At 38.8% G+C, this 23,622-nt stretch overlaps 1 protein-coding gene across 2 annotated transcripts; it reads left to right on the forward strand.

The window, feature by feature from the left end:
* Positions 1–490: 490 nt before the first annotated feature.
* On the forward strand, positions 491–21,940 carry LOC138975665 (glutathione S-transferase theta-1-like). 2 transcript variants are annotated; one of them, XM_070348399.1, is made up of 4 exons: positions 491–645; positions 16,645–16,735; positions 20,054–20,210; positions 21,254–21,940. In XM_070348399.1, exons 1-4 carry the CDS (start codon positions 534–536, stop codon positions 21,584–21,586), a joined length of 693 nt encoding a protein of 230 aa, XP_070204500.1. In that variant the 5' UTR covers positions 491–533; the 3' UTR covers positions 21,587–21,940. The 2 variants fall into 2 exon arrangements, with proteins under 2 accessions (XP_070204500.1, XP_070204501.1); XM_070348400.1 differs by lacking the exon at positions 491–645 and adding an exon at positions 1,082–1,234.
* Positions 21,941–23,622: the final 1,682 nt, after the last annotated feature.

A 23,622-nucleotide genomic window follows, 5' to 3' on the forward strand; every position in this document is an offset into this window, starting at 1 on the left:
AAACTGTGTAGTGCCCCGGAATTTAAGTATGACTTCCCAAATGGTGGAGAAAAACGGCAGCGATCAGAGTGCACGTGGGAGTCACAGCTTATGAACGCAGAAGAAGAAGAAGAAGAATATGAAAGAAAGAAATATAGCTTTTCTTTAGCGCAATTAAGACCCTTAACTGGCTTAGAGTGTTTTACAATTGATTTATAAGACAAGAACAAATCAGCAAACATACAAGAAGAAAAAGAAATTGTGTAGATGTTGAGGTTCTGTTTTAGAATATGAGATTTTCCCATAGAAGAACAAGTTACAGATTTTGATGTGTGAATGTTTGATCGGAAATGTTGACATGATAATCATGCTAAATGTTTATGTGCAGTGAAATCCAGACTTGAAAATAGACATGAAAATAGCAGAGTTTGGCTGTGTGTGTGTGTGTGTGTGTGTGAGTGTAGATCTATGTGTATGTATTGTCGGTGCAAGTGCACTGTAGATAAATGACCTTGACAGGATAGTGCGAGTGCAAAGTTCATCCGCAAAACAACATGGCGCTCCAGTACTTCTACGATCTCTTGTCTCAGCCGTCTCGCGCTGTCTACATGATTCTGCGGCTGAACAAAATCCCGTATGAGGATAAACAGGTTGCTTTGAGAAAAGGTAACAAAACGAAATATTTTTCTGAGTATAATCACTGATCGACCTGTGACGTTTTCATCTTTCGCCGTCACGTTGTTGATATTTCGATTCTCGGCCTCGTTGATCTAGTATAAACTCTACACTGAACAAAAAAACACCCTTCAATAGTACTGATCAGCGACCTTGTAAAATTTGTCCAACCAATTAAACGTGCGCAGGTGCTTTATATTTGCATGGAAATCATCACAAGCAAGCCATTGAACAATATATGGTGAGACTGCACTATTGCTTGTCTTTGGTGCAAGTGACCCGGGAGATTAAACCGGGAGCATTGTTTTCTTCAGTTGTGCTCGAAAAGCATATCAAGAATTATTAAACGAGCACTTATAATCGCTTGAACAGCAAATGCACACACAGCAAGTATCACAAGTGCAAATGCACTGAGCGTGTGTGACCTTGACAACATGACGCGAGTGCAAAGTTCACCTGCTAAACAACATGGCGCTCAAGTATTACTACGATTTGATGTCCCAGCCTTGTCGGGCTGTTTACATGTTTCTGCGACTGAACAAAATCCCACACGAGGAAAAGAAGACTGATCTTAGAAAAGGTGACGGAACTGAGAGAATTGATGGGTATTCTTAGAGAGTGCACGCACGGGCCGTTTGAGAGGCTCTGCTCTGCTTTGCACCTGTAGTCTTCCGGCCAACCTAAACCTTGCCGATCTTTGCACAAGTCTGTGTGTGTGTGTGTGTGTGTGTGTGAGTGGAAGAGTAGGCCTACCCAGATTTGAACACAGACAGACTCATAAGCACACACTTTTCTTACATAGGCACACAAATACATGCAAAAGCACAGATATATTATAGGCATACAGGAACACAGACTTCCAGAGAACACAGACAGACACACCCCCGCCCGCCCACACACACACACACACATACACATATGTAACACACACACTTTTTCTCAGTGTTTCACACTCTCACACACACACTCACACACATCATCTCAACAATAATGATCATTTATGACCGTGTTGCTACAGGGAAGAAGACATCATGCAGGCAGAGAAAGGGGGAATGTACGTTCTGGCTCACCGATTCCGACAGACCCTAAATATTAACGCAAAATAGGCTTCTGGACTAAACTTTTACTAAAATGAAACATGCGACAAAATCAGAAAAATACTGCATAAATCCATACAAAAAAAAATATAGTAAAGTAAGGTTGTTTTGAACCAATGCCGGGTCTGTCGGAATCAGTAACCCAGAACGTACATTCCCCCTTTCTCTTATACAACATTCTTAAGCTCAATACGCTCTCTCATTTACAAACTTTACTTCATATGTTCTTTCACTGTTAGAATTATATCTGATACATGCAATGTGACTGTCTAAACGAATAGTTAACTCTTTACAAGTGATTCTATTTTTACTTTTTCTTCCCGTCCTATTTGAATCCCCTTTTTTAAAAACTGCTTTTTCAGATCTTCTATATCGAGTGGCTTGTTATATTCAGCTCGTGTTTTTGTTTGAATACTTGCTTTCTTACTTTTGTAGTCATCAAAGTCTGTTTGTATCTGTTTGAATTCTTCGTCAGAAACTTTTGAATCTTCAAGTGCTTTACTGATAGACAGTTTTAGGCTAGACAATTTTGATGATGCAAGAGTGGAAATGGATTCGTGTTTTTCAAGCTTTTTCACAATTTTTTTCATTATAGCTGATGCTATAAATGATAAACCACCAACTGCTGCTGCCACACCACCTAGGATTAGAGAAACTGGAGTCCCTACTCCGGTAGCTAACAGAATTGTTCCCGTTACACCTGCAGCTGATGCAAGGATAGTAGAACCAGTGCTGGCATTAGAAAGGCTGTTGTAAGTTGTTGAGTACTTACGTCTAGCGCGAGAATATTTTTCTAATTCATCTTCTAGTTGTTTTTGTATATTACTAATGTGTGCCAGTCTGAATTGTTGACTTTCTGCTGCACTTTCATCAATATTAGGATAAAGCTTCACACTGCTAGTCATCTTTTTAATGCAAAATATAAAATATTTATCTTAATTCTCACTGGCCAGTGTTTCTGCTAAGCTTTGAAGCTGTTCATTGCTTAACACCTTATCTGTATAGTAGAAAGCAATCAAATCAAGATAAGTAAGATTAATACTTCTTATTTCTGTTAAATTATTTATATCTGCGTTAACAACAACATTTTGGTTTGACGTCTGTTTTTTTATTGTGTTAGAATCCTTTTGAACAGCAATAAATACTCTGACTTCTTCAACATTTAATGGTCTCCAGTTGAGATTTATTCCTCTCATTAGAACAGTGTTTGTGGTTTCTTCCCTTTTCCTGACAACTATATCAAATATCATAGTTGCATTCTGCCCTATTGGAAGCTTGGGTATAAAATCGACAATGGTGTCAGCGTCCTTTTCAACACTTTGTTTTCTGTGAATGAGATAGTTGTTCTTATGGAAAGGTTTAACTGCAACTTCTCCCCTGCTGTTAATCGCAGGAACAAGGCTAACAATTAGTGGTTTAGCATTGATTGACTTACGGAATGTGTCGTCTTTTCCAACAAGAGTGTATGGACTCACAAATTCAAACTTCATTTCCCAGTCAATCTTTTTGATAACAGGACTAAGTACCCATTTTTTATTCTGATGTTTCCACATGTAGTATATGTCATCGACAATTGGATCAGGTACATTAACATCACGGATTTGACCTAGTTTGAGAAATCTTGGTTTCTTTTCATCGTCGATTTCCTTTCTCTTGTAATGACCAGTGTCTGTAAACTCGAATGCATACACTGCACCAACTTCAGCATTGCTCTCAAAGTCGATAGCGTCTGCTAAATCTTTCAACTCTATAGTTGAACATGCAACAGGATAAGCTATTGTAGGTCCACTCGACATTTTAATACTCAATATTTTATGGAACTATTTCCAATGTAATGTTAAACAAACAATCAACTGGTTGTCCACTTTGATTTTTCAGATCAATGTGTAGGAATTCATGACACCCTTCCTCCAAGTCCTTGAACTGAAGTGTCTTAAATGTTGGCACGTGCATTTTACAAAAAGAGGCATCACTCGGTGGAAGAATTCTAAGCAGATCAGAACGCTGATCATTAAACAGATTATAGGATGTGTTAAGCTCTCTCATGTGAACAAACAGTACACTGTTAACATCCATGTCAATGGGACGTGTTCCCTTGTATAAATTTGTAATTCCAAGCATATCAAGGAGTTTGGTTGGAAACTCAACGTTTACTTCTCTAGTTTTGGGCATAGTAAGAGTAGCAATGAGACTTGCATGATTTAAACTCGCTGTAATACCTACTGGAGCAAACAATTCTTTCTCTAAAGTGCAGAAGTCATAGTAACCATCTTCTACAGAATGTGTTTTACCATTAATTCTAACCCAGTTGTTAGCCTTTTTTTTACTGATATTATACCAAGTAACCTTGTACATAATTTCATGCAGTGCAACTTTCATTCCTCCATTTTGATTGTTGATAGGGTTTGCAAGTTTAACTGGCACACTAGTCTTCACATTTGTTAGTGTGATAAACATTTTTTATTCAACAACAAAAATGATTCAGTATAAATTCAACAAAGACGTTAAATACAAAACTGGACCATATTACAATCCAAAGACTATTTCTTTCCATGAGTTGGACTTTGCTGTAACAGAAACAGAATCCATTCGCGTTAAAGTGCCTGACCCATTCCATTCTTACCTAAATCCCCCAATCAAAAATGATAGTGTTCCAAAGATGTGGAACTCTCACCCAATTCAGTTCTATCAGAATCAGTTAAACTTTGCAATATTCTGTGCAACCACGGGATGTGGAGTGTCCTATGCAGACCACATGAATAATTCAAACTTACTGACAAAGTGTGTGTACACATTTCACGTTTACTATCAGTGCAGGAGAATCTTGTCTGAACTTCAGGCACCAATGCCGCATGAAAAGAGCTGGAACCCATTCAACAATAGGATAAACATGAAAGTGTATGAGCGTCTCTGCAATGAATTCAATATAGATTTTAAGACCGACTTTAGGCAAAAGCAAGACAAAAACCATGGCATGGGAACACTATATTTATGGGGTGTCCACAGGAGGTATAATTTTGATTACTGGCCAGGTCATACATCTTTTTCTTCAAATGTGCAGGTACAGTTAGGATCAATAGAACAACAGCACCACAATGCATGGACTACTTTTATATTAGACACCGGCAAAGGTTTCACTGGATCAGGTGTTGAAAGGATCAATGAATCTATCCGAACATATGCGTGGTGCTTGCTAGGCTCGCAGGCACAGACACGATCAAACATAATGAGAACAAGCACAGGGTTTGGTGCACAGAAACAGTTGTTATCAAATTTAGAAGATGTCATAAACTCTGCAGTTGATCTGCCTTCCAGCATCAAAAGGTATCAAGACTCTCTCCGTTATGCAAGATCAAAAGTTGACTTTGCTGTTGGTAACGGCCTTTACATGTTACCTTCTGATCTCCAGCTGCAGATTGGAACAATAACAAATTATAACAATGAAATCATTATTGCTAGTGACACCCAGCCGCTTGGAAAGGGTGAAGAACTGAATTCAGAAATCAGAACGATGTTACAGCCATATCACAATGAACAGAAACAAAGCGTGACAAGTGAAGATCACGCTGCAGGTGAAGATCATTCTGTCACTAGTGATGATCAAGCTGTTAGTATTAGTGATGATCATGAATCGCAGAAGACTGCTCTAGTAATTGGTGGAGTGGGTGTAGGCTTACTTTTGCTTTATTCTCGTTAGCAGAACACCTGCAATTAAAACTATTAGAGTCCAGAGATGTTCAGCCATGAAACCAACAACTTTACCTGCAAAAGATAACAGCCAGCTAACAATTGAACCAATGATTCCTGGAAGTGCATCCAAAGCTTTTGCTGCTAGTTTCTTTAATAGTTCTGCAATGTGTTTGAGTTGTTTCTTTACCCATCCCGGATCAGATGGAGATGAAGGTGAAGGTGGAGGTGGAGGTGTGACAGTGCCACCTGTGAGTGTTAACACTAATGTGCTTATTGCAAATCCTAACGCAGTTAGTATACTAGCTATTGTGATTCCCTGCTCTCTGAAAAGCGTTCTAATTCTTTCAGCAAGAGTTGTGTCTTCGTAAAGGATTCTTTGAATTGTATTTTTTATTCTGCTGACCTGTGTTCTCAGTTGTTCTCTATTGTTACTTAGAACTTCTAACCTTATGGCTTTCTCCTCCTGCAAATCTTTTAAACGCTTAGAAATTCTGTTTTTTACTTCTTGTTCTAGGTTCAAATCATCAGCATCAGCAAGTTTTTGTTTCTCTTTGTTTATATCTTCATCCAGCTGACCTAGTTTTGACAGATTATTTGCTATTTCACCTCTGATGGTTTGTAGTGATTGATTAAGGGCTTCTATTTCTCTCATAGGTAATAGTTCATGTGGAGTCTTCAGTGAAGTTTCCTCAGAAAAAGAAGTCTCTATCTCTTGTATAAGTTGATCAGCCTCATCTGCAAGTTTATTAAGATCTTGCAATGGAACAGATTCTATTTGAGTAGCAGTTGGTAGTCCTAGTTCTGCTTGTTGAAGTAAGGAAACAACATGGGAAGATGATGACCGTGTGCTAGGCACAATATCTAATTGCCTAAGTCGATTAGCAGTAAGTTTTTGTTTTAGTGAAACTTTTGATAGAAACTTAGCAGGATTAGATTTATATGTAAGTTGGACTTTTTCTCCTTTATCGCTAGTTGTATATAAATGATTTGCTTCCATTTTGAACTGGTTTGGATCTAAAACATCAGGTTCTTCTCCTAAACTTTTGTAGAAATCTCTAACTTTACCTTCCAGAAGTTCATGTCGTGCCACCTCATAATGCAGTGAATGATGGTAGGGAACCAAAGGGATTGCTTCGCTCATGTCGTCCGCTGGCTCAAATAAATCTTCAAATCCACCTTCTGCCATTTGTAACTTATTTTTTATTTTGAAAATAAAAAAAGATGGCACAATCGTTCGGTTCTGTTCTTGATCCTTACAGAAGGCTGAAAGAACCTCTCGGGGTAAAAGGAATAAGGCAAACAGTTATAGTCACAAATAATCCTTCTACTATTGATCAGAATGAAATACTTACTGTTAGGTTTCCTAATCTAGGTAAGAACGATGTTATTGTACCAGGCACTGTAAGACTATCATTCAAATTAGAATTAGAATCTGGCTCAGATGCAAATAGGACTTTGGCTTATAATGTAGGAAGAGCAATTGTGAGGAAGATTACTGTCAAACTGGAAGGGCGGGAAGTGATGTCATTGAATAATGCAGATGTATTTTTAGTTTATGCAGATAATTGGTTGACTGACAATGAAAAGAAAAACAGAGTGTTTCAAGGGATTCAGTCAGACAATGGGATAAAAGTTAGAATAGGAGCCGGAGATAAAGCTGACAACAAAAAAGATAACGCTGTCAATGTTGCTTTTGGAAACAAATTTTGTATTCCACTTGACTTTGAACTCATAAATTCACATCCTCCCTTCTATCAAGGAGCATTGCGTGACAGGCTGTCATACGACCTGACTTTCAATAGTTATGATCGTGTTATGCTTTCAGAAGACCCGGAAGCAAAGTATAAGGTGTCTGGAATTTCTTTAGAGTTTGATGTTGTAAACCATCCTGAACTGGCTAGACTTATAGAAAATCAGTACAGTTCTAAGCTGCCTATCTATTATGAAAGAGTGTTGAATCACAGTACACTTTCAAAAAGCCAGGCCGATCCAATCTGGAACATTAACTTGAATACACCAGCTAGGTCAATGAAGGGAATACTTATGTTGTTTGAGGAACCAAAAGATTCATATGAAAGGCAAATAGAAAAGTTTTACAATCCACTAATCAATAGAGTATATTGCACAATTGAAGGGCAGCCAAACCAAATATTTGCATCTGGCATGCTGCCATACCAACACTATGATGAAGCAAGAAAGTACTTTACTGGAGGAAGATTGAAAGACCCAACATCTGATCTTGTGGCTAAAGATCTGCATTTACACGGTGTTGGCGTAGAAGATTTCTTAACAAATAAATATGCGTTATGGCTGGATCTCAGAACAACTGACGACAACAAACTGCATGGAAGTGGAAGGCGAATTGAAAACGGATCAGAAGGAATCACAATACAAATTGAAAAGGAAGTAGGGAGTAGTAGTAAATCAGTTAAGATCTACGTGTTTGTTGTGTCAGATGCGCAGTTAAACATCTCTGAAAGCAGATTACAGGATATTGTTTATTGAACGTGTTAAAATGAAGTATCTAGATTTTCTTCCAAAAGATCCACACTGTTCTTTGATTTGTGGGGCAACAGGTTGCGGCAAAACAAGATATGTTTTGGATTTATTACAGACTGTTTACATAAATCACTTTGAACACATAGTCATATTCTGTCCAACCATAAAGCATAACAGAACATACAAGGAGAGAAAATTCATATGGTCTGATCAAAATATATTTATTGTAAATCCTTCTGATCGTCTAAATGTTTGCTTGGAGCATTATTTCGATCTTTTTCAGAACACGCCAACACTGTTTATTATTGATGACTGTGCAGCAGAACGTGACATTGTTAGAAAGAAAAGTGCACTAGCAAAGCTTGCATTCAGTGGACGACATGCATTAATATCAGTTTGGATATTAACACAAAAATACAATGCAGTTCTGAAAGACTTTAGAGAGCAACTCAAAACAATAACATTGTTCTATTCAAAGGACCGTGACAGTTTTGAAGAGTGTCTTCGAGAAAATGATGTCATTGAAAACAAACAGGAGAGAGAAAGAATAAAGAATAATCTGAAATCTTCTAAGCACTCGAAACTGGTTTTAAAAACTGATCAACCAGTTCAGTATGTATGTTTGTAGAAATCCTTGCTAAGTTCTTGTCAAGTTCTTACTCAAGTTCTTGTCAAGTTCTTACTCAAGTTCTTACTCAAGTTCTTGTTAAGTTCTTACTCAAGTTCTTGTCAAGTTCTTGTTAAGTTCCTACCTAAGTTCTTACTCAAGTTCCTACCTAAGTTCTTGTTAAGTTCCTACCTAAGTTCTTACTCAAGTTTAATTACTAGATTTTAATTTTATTCTGCATCAAAATAAAATGAACTGTGATGAATTGCTGATGCAGACTGCTACAGATATTGAAATCTGTGACAGTAGGACTATACCTGATAAAAAAGAAAGATTGTATTCACTTGCTGTTTGTGGAAAAACAAAACACTACCTTGGGCAGCAGTTAACTGTGGAAGAAGTACAACATCTTTCCTCAGAAGATATAGAAAAGTATCATGGACGGTATGAATCAGTGCTTGGTTCTAAGATGGTTAGAAGTATTGGACAGACTGTTATAGGTTTGTACACAAAGATTTTTGGACATTTTACACCTCTCGACTCGGAGGAAGACTTAACACATGATCTAACTCATGACCCTGTTGTTTCCAAGTCCCTCGAATCTCTTGCCTGTGGCCTGTATTATCGATTTGGTGCTTTATTAGTACCATTTGTTGCTGGATTAATTACTTTCAAACACATTAATTTTCAGAATAAAAAAGATGACAGATCAGTTGAAGCAGACAGTGGAGCAGACGAAAATACCAGAAGTGAACACAGTGACAAAGAAACCTGGTAGAGTAGAAGCAGGAAAAAAACTAGCCGAATGGAACAGACAAAAAAAGTTAAATCAAAAGGCAAAGCAGAACATTATGTCTGAAGTTGAGCAGACACCAAACATTCCTGAAGTGACTAAGGTCACACAAACTGATCAAGAATTAAAATCTTCATTTCTATCATACAGAAAAGTAGCTGTAGCAGCTGTTGTTGGAGGAGGTGGATACTTGCTTTACAAACTTTGGCAAGGCAAATATAAAGTGTCAGAAAAACCAAAATCAGAAACACCAAAATCAGAAACACCAAAACCAACAAACAAAGCAGTACAAACAATAACAAAGCCCACAGTAGTACCTGCAGTGGATTCATTTCATATGGAATAATTTTAATATTTTAATTTTGATAACATAAAAATGAGTTCTGAAAAGACAATAGTTAATCTAGTTTATCACGCTGCAGTGATTGGAGGCTTGAGTGTAGGTTACACAATGCTGGGTAAAAGTCTCCTCAGAATGAAACCAGCCGACTTGGGAAAGTTAGACTTCGAAGACGGTGCTAAACTAATTGGTGTTGTGACAGCTTCCTTTGCAACAAAAGACTTTTTGGTGAAGCAAGGAATTATTCCAGAAAATATAAACATGTAAGACAATAAAATGGCTAGCTTGGTTATGATGGTGGGAGGTGCGATTGTAAATGCGCTTGCATTTTCTGGCAGCAACTATTTGTTTTCTAAACTGCAAAATGGTGAAGAGAGGGAAAGGCACAACAAAGCCATGGAACAACTGGCGAAAGCACAGGATGAATACGAGAAGAAACGAATTGCGCAGTTAGACTTTATGAATGATAAACTCAGGCAGCAAGGACATGCAAACAAAACCTTTGCCAATGTTGATGCAGCCATTCAAGAATACTATCTTGTAACTGGAAAGAAAATGAAGACAAGTGCTCCTCCAAAACTGGGTGACTTTTATCAGCCTTCAGAAGAGCAGAAGGTGGGCGAGATTGTTTTCATTGTTATTGGTATGGCTGTTGTTTACTTTATTGCGCGTGCTGTCAAATCTTAATATTCTGTCATTTAAAAAACCATGAGTGATGCTTTGTTATCTAAAATATATTATTCCCCAAAAGGATACTGGAAAGGAAGAACTGCTATTGACAAGCTCAGTGACGCAGCAGGTGTTTCTCAAGATACAGCAAAGAAATGGTTGTCAAAGCAGGCAGTTTGGCAGATCTATTTACCTGCACCAAGAAAAATTACACGACCACACTTTGTTAACATTAAACCGAATGACACTCATCAAATAGACCTACTGTATTTACCGCATGACACAGTCAGAAGGAAGAAATATAAGTATGCACTGACTGTAGTTGATGTTGCAACAAGATACAAAGATGCTGAACCGTTGACAGAGAAAAGTGCTATAGCTACAGCTGTTGCCCTGCAAGAAATTTACAGACGTGGACCACTAAAGTATTCCAGAATGATTCAGTGCGATGATGGTAAGGAGTTTAAAGGAGCTGTCAACCAGCTTCTGTTAAAACATCATGTTACAGTGAAGAGAGGTATTCCAGGAAACCACAGGTCACAGGCTATTGTTGAGAGCTTTAACAAACAGTTGGCAGAAAAACTGTTTTCATATCAGTACCATCAGGAATTTTTGGACACAGAAAGTAAATTGCGTAACACTGAATGGGTCAAAAGATTACCATCAGTACTTAGAGCAATGAATCTGGAGGTATTTAAAGCTACAGGGTTAAGACCAGTTGATGCAATCAAACAGAAAACAATACCTGTTGCTCCAAAGTCAACAACACCAGTGGCATTACTACCTTTCAATCAGAAAGTCAGATATTTATATGCACCCGGTGAAGCTGAGGGTGACAGCAGGAAGCGTGCAACGGATCCAATCTGGAGTATTGACATTCATGAAATCAAGAGAGTAGTAGAGACAAATCCACCTATATATTACTTGAGAGAACCAGCACCGCAAAGAGCCTTTGTAAAAGAGGAATTACAATTAGTTCCACGTGGTACAAATGTTAAATGATTTTTTATTTCAGATTTTATAGTGTTAACAAAAATGGAAGCTCTGAGAAAGAATTGCAACTTCATTTTTTTAATTTATATTTTTATTTTGAGTTATAAAATCAAACTCACAGCGATGGAAGACTCTGTATTAGAATCTTTATCGACAGTATTTGACACCGTTGAATTACAAGTAACGGATCCTCAAAATGTGCAGTCCAGTGTGCAAGACGCCATTGAACAAATTCCAAACAATTTGTTGATTGAACCTCCAGTAAAAGTGCAGATAGTCAGTTTAATAAAATACAAAACAGTCAGTGATGAGGTGCTAGAAGTTCATGTTTCAACCAGACAACTAGCACTTAATTCTATGGCAGAATTGAATGGAAACTGGGCAGATGAAATGATGAAACGGTTTGAGCAAGCTGCAGAGGATGCAAAGATGAAAGGATCCGGATGGTCAGAAGGTGAAATTTTAAAAATAGAATTGAAGCTAAGTAAATTTGCCCCCATCAGAGGTAGAAGTTACATACCTTTACCTCCTGCTCTTGTCAAAAAACGTGCTGTGCTGAACATAAAGAATGATGATGACAAATGTTTTATGTGGTGTGTTCTGGCAAGACTGTACAGTGTAAAGAAAAATGCAGAAAGAGTGTCTAACTATCATGCATACAGAAATAAACTAAACTTTACTGGTATTGAATTTCCTGTCGGCATTACAAGCATTGACAAATTTGAACAGCAAAACAAACCCATCACCGTAAATGTTTACACGTGGGATGAGGAAGATGAACTGAAACCAGTCAGAATATCAAAGAACTCACCAACGATTGGTGATTGTGATACTAACCATGTTGACATGTTACTAATGACTGATGGTGTAAAATATCATTACACTTTGATTCGTACAATGAGTAGACTGATGGCGAGCACAAGCAATCACAATAGTAAACAAGACTTTTGTAGGCGATGTCTCTTGCGTATTCCATCAATTCATGCAGCACTTATACACAAGCAACATTGTAAGAGCGTTGATGATGCGGTTGTGAAGTTAACAACACCACCGCCAGACAGCAAAGTGTATTTTAAGAATGTATGCAAACTACAGAAAAGTCCTTATGTTGTTTATGCTGACTTTGAATCTATCATTGTGCCATATGAAGGACCTTTACCAAAAGACCTACCTAAAACAGTAACTCTAAGTAATCATCAAGTCTGTTCATATGCATTTATTGTTGTTAGTTCAGATGGTAAACATTCTAAACCGCAATTGTACAGAGGACCTAATGCAGCAAAGAACTTCTTACAGCAAATGAACCAAGTGCGAAATGACTGCTCCAAACAACTGAATCTTTCAGACATTGTTATGAAACCTGAAGACCAAGAACAGTTTAACTCTACCACACAGTGTTGGATATGCGAACAAAGTCTAACACCAAACACAGACAATCCAATAGTAAGAGATCATGATCATGTAAGTGGGCAGTTCCGAGGAGCAGCACACAGCAAATGTAATCTACAATTAAAGTTTGATCCTAAGACTTGGAAGCTTCCAATCTTCTTCCATAACTTGCGCGGTTATGATTCACATCTGATCATGCAGGCAGTAACTGATGAATACAAAGCAAGATGCATTGCGCAGTCTTCAGAAAAGTACATGGCCTTTACTCTGAATAGTTTACACTTCTACGATTCTGCTCAACATCTGATGGGAACACTTGAGTCTTTATCTTCATCACTAACTGCTTTCCCAATCACATGTAAGTACTTTGACAGTGACTTAGTTAGAAAGGGAGTCTATCCATATGAATACATGGATTCGTGGGAGAGGTTTGATGAAGATGAGTTACCACCAAAGGATGCTTACTTCTCACGGCTGAAGGGTAAAGGTATAAGTGACGAAGACTATGAACACGCTAAGACTGCATGGAATAAATTAGGATGTAATACAATGGGTGATTATCATGATCAATATTTGTTGGCTGATGTTTGTTTACTTGCAGATATATTTGAGAATTACAGAAGAACATGTATGAAGCACTACAATCTAGATCCTTCACATTACATATCTGCACCAGGCATGAGCTGGGATGCATTTCTTAGATTTACAGGAGTAAAGATTGACTTGCTATCAGATCTTCCTACACTTCAGATGATTGAAAATGGACTACGTGGAGGAATCAGTATGGCTTCACACAATTACTGCAAAGCCAACAACAAATACTTGGACGACTTTGATCCTATGAAACCTTCTAATTACATCATGTATCTAGATGCAAACAATTTGTATGGTTGGGCAATGTGTCAGACGCTTCCACTTCGGAACTTTAAGATCTATTCAGGACCATTTTCACAATGTGTTGTGATGACAATATTAAAAGCAGGCCCAGACAGTCGAAAGGGATGGATACTAGAAGTTGACTTAGACTATCCACTATCACTTCATGATCTACATAATGATTATCCTTTAGCGGCTGAGAGGTTAAAAGTAAACCCAAGAGAACCTCCAAAGCTGGTGCCCAATCTGTTTCACAAAAAGAAGTATGTGTGTCACTACAGACTGTTACAGTTTTACATTAGACATGGATTAATTTTGAAGGCTGTTCATCGTATAATTTTATTTGATCAAGAACAGTTTATGAAACCTTACATTATGAAAAACACAGAACTGAGAACCAAAGCCGCTGATGCATCAGAGAAAGACTTTTTTAAACTGATGAACAACAGTTGCTTTGGTAAGACAATGGAAAACCCACACAAGAGAAAGGATGTTAGACTTGTTACAAGAGAAAATGAGGCCATCAAGCTGACATCCAAACCACAGTATCAAGACTTTAAATACTTTCATGAACAGCTGTATGGTATCTTAATGAAAAAACTTGTAGTCAAGCTTGACAAACCAGTATTCATAGGCTTTACTGTGCTAGAGTTGTCAAAACTGTTGATGCTTGAGTTTTTGTATGATTATTTGAAACCAAGATATCCCAAATCGAGAGTACTTTACACAGACACAGATTCATTCTTACTTGACATTCCAGCGGATGACATTTACAAAGATCTAGAAGCTGAAAGTCCTGCAGTAAAAGGAAAAGATTCTTTTTATGACACTTGCGACTACCCTAAAGAATCACCATTGCACTCAAATGTTAACAAGAAGGTTATTGGAAAGATGAAAGATGAAATGAATGGGAAGATAATTAAGGAGTATGTTGGATTGCGTGCAAAGATGTACAGTGTTGCAAGTGAGAAAGGGGTGGTTAAAAAAGCAAAGGGTGTAAGCAAACAGGTTGTAAAGTCGAGCATATCGCATGATAACTACAAGGAAGCACTGTTTCAGAAGCGAGTGTTTCACCATGACAACCCTAAGATCAGTTCCGCGCTTCATCAGATCAACACAACTATTGTAAACAAGAAATCTTTAGATGCTAATGACACAAAGCGCGTTTATTCATCACCAGAATATTCTTATGCAATTGGACACTGGAGAATAAACGCGGCTTCAAATAGTCCGAGTGTGTAATAAGAATTTTTGTCAATCGGGAAAACCCGCTATGACAGCTTTGTTTTGACTGCAGCGGGGGAGAGGAAGTTGCTTGCGTTTGGGAAGTGTTTGTGAAAGGGGAGTACTAGGCTTTGTTGAGTTTCAAAGCAGCCACCAAGTACACTTGTCAAAGCTTGAATCAATAAACAAGTCATTTGCATAAAGTGCACTCGGCGGCCGCCTGAAAAGGCAGCCTTTAGAAGTTGTTTGACGGGTTGGAAGAAACATCAATAGCAGGCAATACAAAGACCTGGCGCTCCAGCCTGGAGCGCTCTGCTCAACCGTGACTGACTTCTCACAACTGAGTGTAGTGACGGGTTGGAAGAAACATCAATAGCAGGCAATACAAAGACCTGGCGCTCCAGCCTGGAGCGCTCTACTCAACCGTGACTGACTTCTCACAACTGAGTGTTTTCTACCTGAGAGGATCGTGTTTGGAGTTGTAGTGGTTCTTGCATGGGAGAAGTCCAATATTTTCTGATCTCCTCATTACTTTCAAACATTGTCTTCAAATCTTTTCTCAGAGAGTAGATTTCAATGAAAGACAGACCAACTGTAGAAAACCTGCTAAAGTATGGTTTCAGCAAACGAGCAATCTCTCTCAGTTTGCGTGAATAAGCTGGTGAGATGCCAATGTTTGCCTGCAACCACTCTTCCCACTTGTTTTTGTGAATTCCTCGTTCCTTTTCTTCCTGAAAGAATTTGAAAGATGCATCCAGAAGAGAACCATACTGAAGGTTAAAACACATACTGGTGGCCTCCTGTCTTTGAATCTGCCTGTATCCTTCCTTCAGCTTTTCAATAGCAGCATCTGATGACCCTATTTTCTCTGAGGAAAAAAAGAAAACTTCTTTCCTAACTGTCTTACTCACATCAACCTCTTTTGACTGCAAGTATTGATGGAGTTCTTCTGGTGACATAACCTTTCGTTTTTTCACCTGCTCCCCATACAGAGATGTCAGTTTTCTTTTTGGTTGGGAGAGAAATCTAGGTAGTTTCCTACTTTCTGATGGCCCTTCTCTTTTCATTCTATTCAATACATCAACATAATTATTATGATGAAATATATGCTCCTCAATGATACCAAGTTGTTCTACACTCCATCTGCTTTGTTGATCCATATCTTGAGGAAGAAGTTCTCTCTCTAATTCTTCAGAAATGCTATCTTGAGACATAAATATTTAGCAAATATAGTGACAGTAAAAACACTTCTCTCACAGAAAACACAACTGCACGGCGGGCGAGTCCGGAATGAAATGGCAAAATCACCAGGCTATGTTACAATCAATACCAAGTGGTGGGCGGACGTGACGTAACTGTTGCTATCACATGATTTAATCTTGTCTTGCCATTGGAGGAATCAGTATAGAAGACAAGCTTGCTGTTTGTTTTTACCAGATCAATACGGTAGTTATGGCTAGCCGACCGACGGGCAGATTGGATCAATACGCACGCTGGCTGCAACTAGTTAATATTTCAATGGAAACTAAATTTAGCGTTGCACAGAGAGAAAGGGGGAATGTACGTTCTGGGTTACTGATTCCGACAGACCCGGCATTGGTTCAAAACAACCTTACTTTACTATATTTTTTTTGTATGGATTTATGCAGTATTTTTCTGATTTTGTCGCATGTTTCATTTTAGTAAAAGTTTAGTCCAGAAGCCTATTTTGCGTTAATATTTAGGGTCTGTCGGAATCGGTGAGCCAGAACGTACATTCTCCCTTTCTCTCAGGCATTAATTACTTTGAACAGTGAATTATGTATTTCAACAGGTGAGCACCGGACTGAGGAATTTATCACCAAAGTAAACCCATTCCAGTTGGTTCCTGCCATCAATGACAATGGCTTTCGACTGACAGAAAGGTTTCACCATTTTTCTCTCTTATTTGTTTTTGAATCATTGACTTTAAAATCTTGTATCCAACGATCTGGACATGTGCCTTTATTTCACTTTCTTTCCACTATGGCACTTTTTGTTTATTCATTTCATTTCTGTATTGTCACATCACTGGGAAATTCAGGTCACTTGCTTGTGCTAATTAACCAGGTGAGTGTGTGTGTGTGTGTGTGTGTGTGTGTGTGTGTGTGTGTGTGTGTGTGTGTTTAGGGTAATAACAGTACATGTATTGCCATAAGGGAAAGAAAATGCTAAAAAAAGAAAGAAAAAAAAGATGCAATATATATTTGTTCCTTTTCAGTGAGGGAAACAAAATGAAAATAAAATGCAATGTTCTTATTCATTATTGCCATAGTGGAGAGATAATGAAAAAAGAACAATCAATGTACCTTTTTGGTATTAACCATAGTTGAAAGAAAATGAAATAACAAAAATGAACTGTTCTTTAAAATGCAATGTTCTGTTCCAGTATTGTCATACATTACATGTATTGGAAAGAAAATGAAAAAAATCCTATGATTCTTGAATTGTCAGTATTGCAATAGTGGAAAGAAAATGAAATAACAAAAAATGAAATGCTCCTTTTAAATGCCATGTTCCTTAATTTTCAGTATTGCCATATTGGAAAGAAAATGAAACAAGTCGCGTAAGGCGAAAATACAACATTTAGTCAAGTAGCTGTCGAACTCACAGAATGAAACTGAACGCAATGCAACGCAGCAAGACCGTATACTCGTAGCATCGTCAGTCCACCGCTCATGGCAAAGGCAGTGAAATTGACAAGAAGAGCGGGGTATTCGTTGCGCTGAGAAGGATAGCACGCTTTTCTGTACCTCTCTTCGTTTTAACTTTCTGAGCGTGTTTTCAATCCAAACATATCATATCTATATGTCACACGCTTTCCTTCTTTGCCACTACTAAAGCAAACGTGTGCAAGATTGTATGTTACACGCTTTGGAGCATGTGCAAGAACGGATTCAAACTCGAAATCGTCCCTCCAAAAGCCCCAAAATGCACACACGACTTTTATTTCTCCTGCTGTTGTCGTGTCTTCTCTTTACAAATTCTTCAACGCTGAGAATACTGAAAACGGCATCCCAGACTACAGTACTGTTTCCATACGCGAGTTTAGCTTCCCTTGGAAAGTGGCTCGCTCAGGAGGCCTGTTAGTCTGAAACTAGAAGGACAGAGTTCTGAACATAGATGACAAAGACCCCGGAAAGAACAAACATTTCACGGATGCAGACACAGAAAGACGTCATGAAGAATGGAATGCTTCAAAAGATACAGACTGTGACGATGACTGTGACGTCATTCACATATACCGAGACGTCATTCATAGTTGTTCGTTCACTTTCGTCAAAAAGTAGATCTCTCCACAATGGCTGCTCCTGTGTTTAGGTTTATCAAGCGTGAGTACGCAAAACGTGTTTGTTCTCTCCTCTGTTGAAGCTGTGAGACATAATCGCCATTACGAGCTAGTCGTGTGACAGAGAGTGTTCTTGCACACTCGACTGCTGCTGTTTCACTCCGGCTAAAGCCGTCGTGAAACATCTACAGTCTCGTGTGCAAGAAAACTCTCTGTCACACGACTAGCTCGTAATAGCGGGTAATGTTTTTGGAATCAGGAACCGACAAGGAATAAGATGAAAGTGTTTTTAAATTGATTTCGAAAATTTAATTTTGATCATAATTTTTATATTTTTAATTTTCAGAGCTTGTTTTTAATCCAAATATAACATATTTATATGTTTTTGGGATCAGAAAATGATGGAGAATAAGATGAACGTAAATTTGGATCGTTTTATAAAAATTTTTTTTTTTTTACAATTTTCAGATTTTTAATGACCAAAGTCATTAATTATTTTTAAAGCCACCAAGCTGAAATGCAATACCGAAGTCCGGGCTTTGTCAGAGATTACTTGACCAAAATTTCAACGAATTTGGTTGAAAAATGAGAGCGTGACAGTGCCGCCTCAACTTTCACGAAAAGCCGGATATGACGTCATCAAAGACATTTATAAAAAAAATGAAAAAAACGTCTGAGGATATCATACCCAGGAACTCTCATGTCAAATTTCATAAAGATCGGTCAAGTAGTTTAGTCTGAATCGCTCTACACGCACGCACACACACACATACACCACACCCTCGTCTCGATTCCCCCCTCTACGTTAAAACATTTAGTCAAAACTTGACTAAATGTAAAAACAAAACACAATGTTCCTTTTCAGTACTGTGGACCCCCCCGGCCCACCCCCCCTTCCTTTTTTACATTTAGTCAAGTTTTGACTAAATGTTTTAACATAGAGGGGGAATCGAGACGAGGGTCGTGGTGTATGTGTGTGTGTGTGTGTGTGTGTGTGTGTGTCTGTCTGTGCGTGTGTGTGTGTAGAGCGATTCAGAGTACACTACTGGATCGACCGACCTTTATGAAATTTTACATGAGAGTTCCTGGGTATGATATCCCCAGATGTTTTTTTAATTTTTTCGATAAATGTCTTTGATGACGTCATATCCGGCTTTTTATAAAAGTTGAGGCGGCACGTACTGTCACACCCTCATTTTTCAATAAAATTGATTGAAATTTTGGCCAAGCAATCTTCAACGAAGGCCGGAATTTGGTATTGCATTTCACCTTGGAGGCTTAAAAATTAATTAATGACTTTGGTCATTAAAAATCAGAAAATTGTAATTAAAATTAATTTTTCATAAAACGATCCAAAATTACGTTCATCGTATTCTTCATCATTTTCTGATTCCAAAAACATATAAATGTGTTATATTCGGATTAAAAACAAGCTCTGAAAATTAAAAATTAAAAAATTATCATTAAAATTAAATTTCCGAAATCGATTTAAAAACAATACCATCTTATTCCTTGTCGGTTCCTGATTCCCAAAACATATAGATATGATATGTTTGGATTAAAAACACGCTCAGAAAAATCAAACGAAGAGAGGTGCAGCACAGCGAAACCACTACCGCGCTAAACAGGCTCGCCAGTTTCACTGCGTTTTGCACAAGCGGCGGACTACGGTCATTGTTAAGAAATGCAGTGCGTTCAGTTTCATTCTGTGAGTTCTACTAAATGTAGTAATTTCGCCTAACGCGACTTGTTTAATTTTTTTTTTTTATAGAAAACCAGGTTTTAAAAATGGGGGGGTAAATTAACAGAGGTTGTGAACAGAATATCTGACAAAACTGGGAGTCTTAAATCCTTTGTATTGCCACAATGAAAAGAAAATGAAAACAAAAATCCAATGACCAATGTTTCATTTCAGTATTGCCATAGTGGAATACTTGATGAACACCAGGAAGCTGGCTAACCACTGGTACCCTCCCCACACTGACCCCAAGAGACGGGCGCGGGTCACCGAGTATCTTCACTGGCAGCATTTTAACACCAGGGGGAACTGCGCTAGCCTCTTCCAGTACTTGGTGAGTTTATCGTACATCTTCACTTTGATGGTGCATTTTTTTTCAATTTCATTTTCATTACTTTATTGTCCCATCATTGGGAAATTCGGGTCGCTTCCTCCCAGTGGAAAGCTAGCAGCAACGGAGTCGTGCTACGCAGGTGTCTGCGTGTTTAGGTGTATTCAGCCACCTGCACTTATGGCAGAATGACCAAGGTCTTTTACGTGCCATTGTGGTGACACAGGGGTGGGACATGGCTTCCGTCTCTGGGTCTTCACATAAAGTTGACCTGTGTCCGTCCCGGTCCGAATTCGAACCTGCGACCTTCCGATCACAAGTCCAGTGCTCTACCAACTGAGCTACCGGGCCCCTGAGCTACAGTGCAGGAGTCACAGCATTGCTGAAGCAACAATTTGTATTTTCGTAGCATATTACCAAAATTAATTTGTTTTTGACTCCTCGTGGGAAAGTCAATGAAACTTGGCATTTTTTTTTTATGGCATGACTGGAAGCGCTAGGGGCTCCGTGCACCTGGACGTGACAAGTTCAGTAACATTAAAAGCACACAGCATTTGTTTAAGAGTGTGTGAGCAATGTTTTTTTGCTTATTATTTTGTATTTTCATTGTTAAAAGTAAAGTTAACCCTTTCAGAAAATGATAGGGTGGGATAGGTAAGTAATACATGTTGTTTTTGTCGTTATTGAAAAGCGCTCAAGTATAGTAAATCTGCACCCAGTTAGTGCTTTCTCCATAGTGTGTGTGTGTGTGTGTGTGTGTGTGTGTGTGTGTGTGTTGAAAATAATAAAATAAAAGGGGGGGGGGGGGGTGTTCCCATGAACAAATAGGGCGGGTTGGTTTACATTTCCTTTTTCTTGCGGAGAGGGGGGGGGGGGGGGGGGGGGGGGCAGGCTTTATTGAAATGAATCTTTTGATTTGACTTAGGTTGACTTGATGTTGCATTGCCCATCCTCTCTTTATTCCGAATACACTGCACTGACAAGAAACCAAGCATGAAGTTTTGAGTCAAATGTAAAAAATCAAAACAACCTTCTTCTTTTTTCAGCTGATTATTCCGAGAGCCACGGGAAAACCAGTTGACCAGACCAAAGTCGCCAAGGGGAGAGAAAGCGTGCGTAAAGTCATTAAAAACCTGGAGAGTTACTACCTCCGCGACACGCCCTTTATCTCCAGCGATGTCATCACAGCCGCGGATATCTTTGGTGCATGCGAACTGATGCAGCTATACGCTGTGTTGGAAGAGAATTTGTACGAGAGCAGTCCCATCGTCAAGGCTTGGATGGAGCGAGTTCGCCAAGAGACCAACCCTGTGTTTGATGATGCCCATAAGATGGTGTACAGAGTCAGAGACATGTATAAAGGGATGGCAAAACTGTGAAAGAAAGAGGGGTATGCTTGTCGTGTGGGGCGCGACCACTGAAGTAAGGATTGTCACAGCTCAGCGCACAGCTGGTGACTGCTATGCTTCTGAGAGAAAATAATCAAGATTAATTGTAAACAGGACAGATAACAAAAGAACAAATTTAAAGAAAAAAAATTGTAGGAGAGAAGGAAAAGATTTAAAAATATTTGTTCAACAGAATAGCAAGAGGAAATATTTTTACATAAGAGACTAACAACTATTTGTGTTTGTGCCCAATATCATGTTACATGTTTGAACATTCGGTGTTAAAAGCTAGCCTCTGCACCCAATTTCCAGATTTTTGATGGTTTTGAAAAAAAGGAGCATTAATTATAAAAGGAAACATAATGAAGAAAAGTACCGAAAGCTTTGAAAAATAAGAAGCTTATTTTTGATGCCCAAAGAACTGGTGTGAGCATTTTGACTAAAATAGTTATTTTATATGCCATTACTGTTCAGTTGTACCGATGGAGAGAGAGGGTAGTTTGATATCCCATCATTGTTTTTATGTGTAATGACTAATAATGTATTGTGTGAGTTGAATGTGTCAATGTGAATTATGTTGTTGATAAACAGAAGATTGTGTTGAAATTAACCATTATTAAAAAAAGGAAATGAACATGGATATATATATAATGTCATGTGTAGTTTGTTTTTGAGAGCGTATAATCTTTCTGCTGATGCAGGGATGGCCAAATCTCAAAGTTGTAACTCGCCAGCCGGGCGAGTAACTTCAAGAAAGTCACGTACTAGCCTGGCAGAAATTTCCCTGGCCCGGTTGATACCACAGTTGATCTGCAGTGTTTACATATGGCTTTAAAACTCTATATGACAACCAAAAGGGTCGCATTTGAACAGAACAGCCGGGCGATTTGCCAAGCGGTTTCTACTAGCCCGGCGGATTTTTTACTTGCCCCTGGCGACCGGGCGGACGATTTGGCCGTCCCTGTGATAAGCTTTTCATTTTTTTCTCGCTCTGAGGTCAATAGGCAGGGCTCCCCAAACTATGCACCCCTCAGTGCGTCCTATTCGCACTTGACGCCCAAAACACGCACTAGAAATTCGGAGGGATCCCTGGAGGCACTAAACCTAAAAAGAGCCGGTCCCAGGACGCACTAAATGTTGGTTATCGTTCGTACCCTAGGGTACTTTTTTCAGACAGTAGTCTATAGCTAGTGCAAGCACCTGCAATGCCAATTTAACATGGGAACAACATGGGAAGGAGACTGGAGCAGATGTAGACCATCTATAACTCTGCTGTGGGGGTCCATGGACCCTTTACAAATTCAAAGTTGGAGTCCCAGCTGACCGGCCTCAAAGTGGACCGCCTGTGGGGAGCCCTGGTAGTTTTGTGTGTGTATTTGATTCCATTTTGAATTAAAATCTACACAATATTTTTGTTTTGTTTAGATCTTTTTCTCTGTCAGTCTGTCACTCACACACACACACGTGCGCGCGCACACACACACACACACTGGCCCACACCCACCATGTACCAATGCACCCCCCTGACTTCATTATCGCCAAGAAAAATGCTTATAATCAGCTGTATACGTGTTGCATAACTTCATTACAAAAAAACAAGAGATGTTAAAACTTTAAAAACAAAACAAAAAAACAATCACCCTTTGCATAAATCATTAAATGGTCTATGGTCACACACACACGATACCAAGGAAGACAACCTTAAATTAGCACTGACTCAAAAGTTCTAGAAGTGTTCTCCCTTGCCATTTCCGGCGTTGCATAACCAGCGCGAAACTCTTGTTATAAAAAACACACCTCTTGCTTGTTCTGTCAAAGTATTTAGAGCCGACACCTCATGCTGACATCATGTCTCTCAACAAATTCGTTGTACGCCAAAAACGGAAGCGCACAGGAGCAGCTGGTTCTAAAAGCGGAACCGAAACTGCTGGGAAGTTCCTAAAACGGGAAACCGAAACTTGGTCGACGAAACAGAGAGAAACAGAAACTGAAACTAGAAGCACAGCTCAGCATTTTTCCAAACTGAA

This window comes from Littorina saxatilis, linkage group LG9, assembly GCF_037325665.1.
Source record: "Littorina saxatilis isolate snail1 linkage group LG9, US_GU_Lsax_2.0, whole genome shotgun sequence".
Taxonomy (NCBI): Eukaryota; Metazoa; Mollusca; class Gastropoda; order Littorinimorpha; family Littorinidae; genus Littorina; species Littorina saxatilis.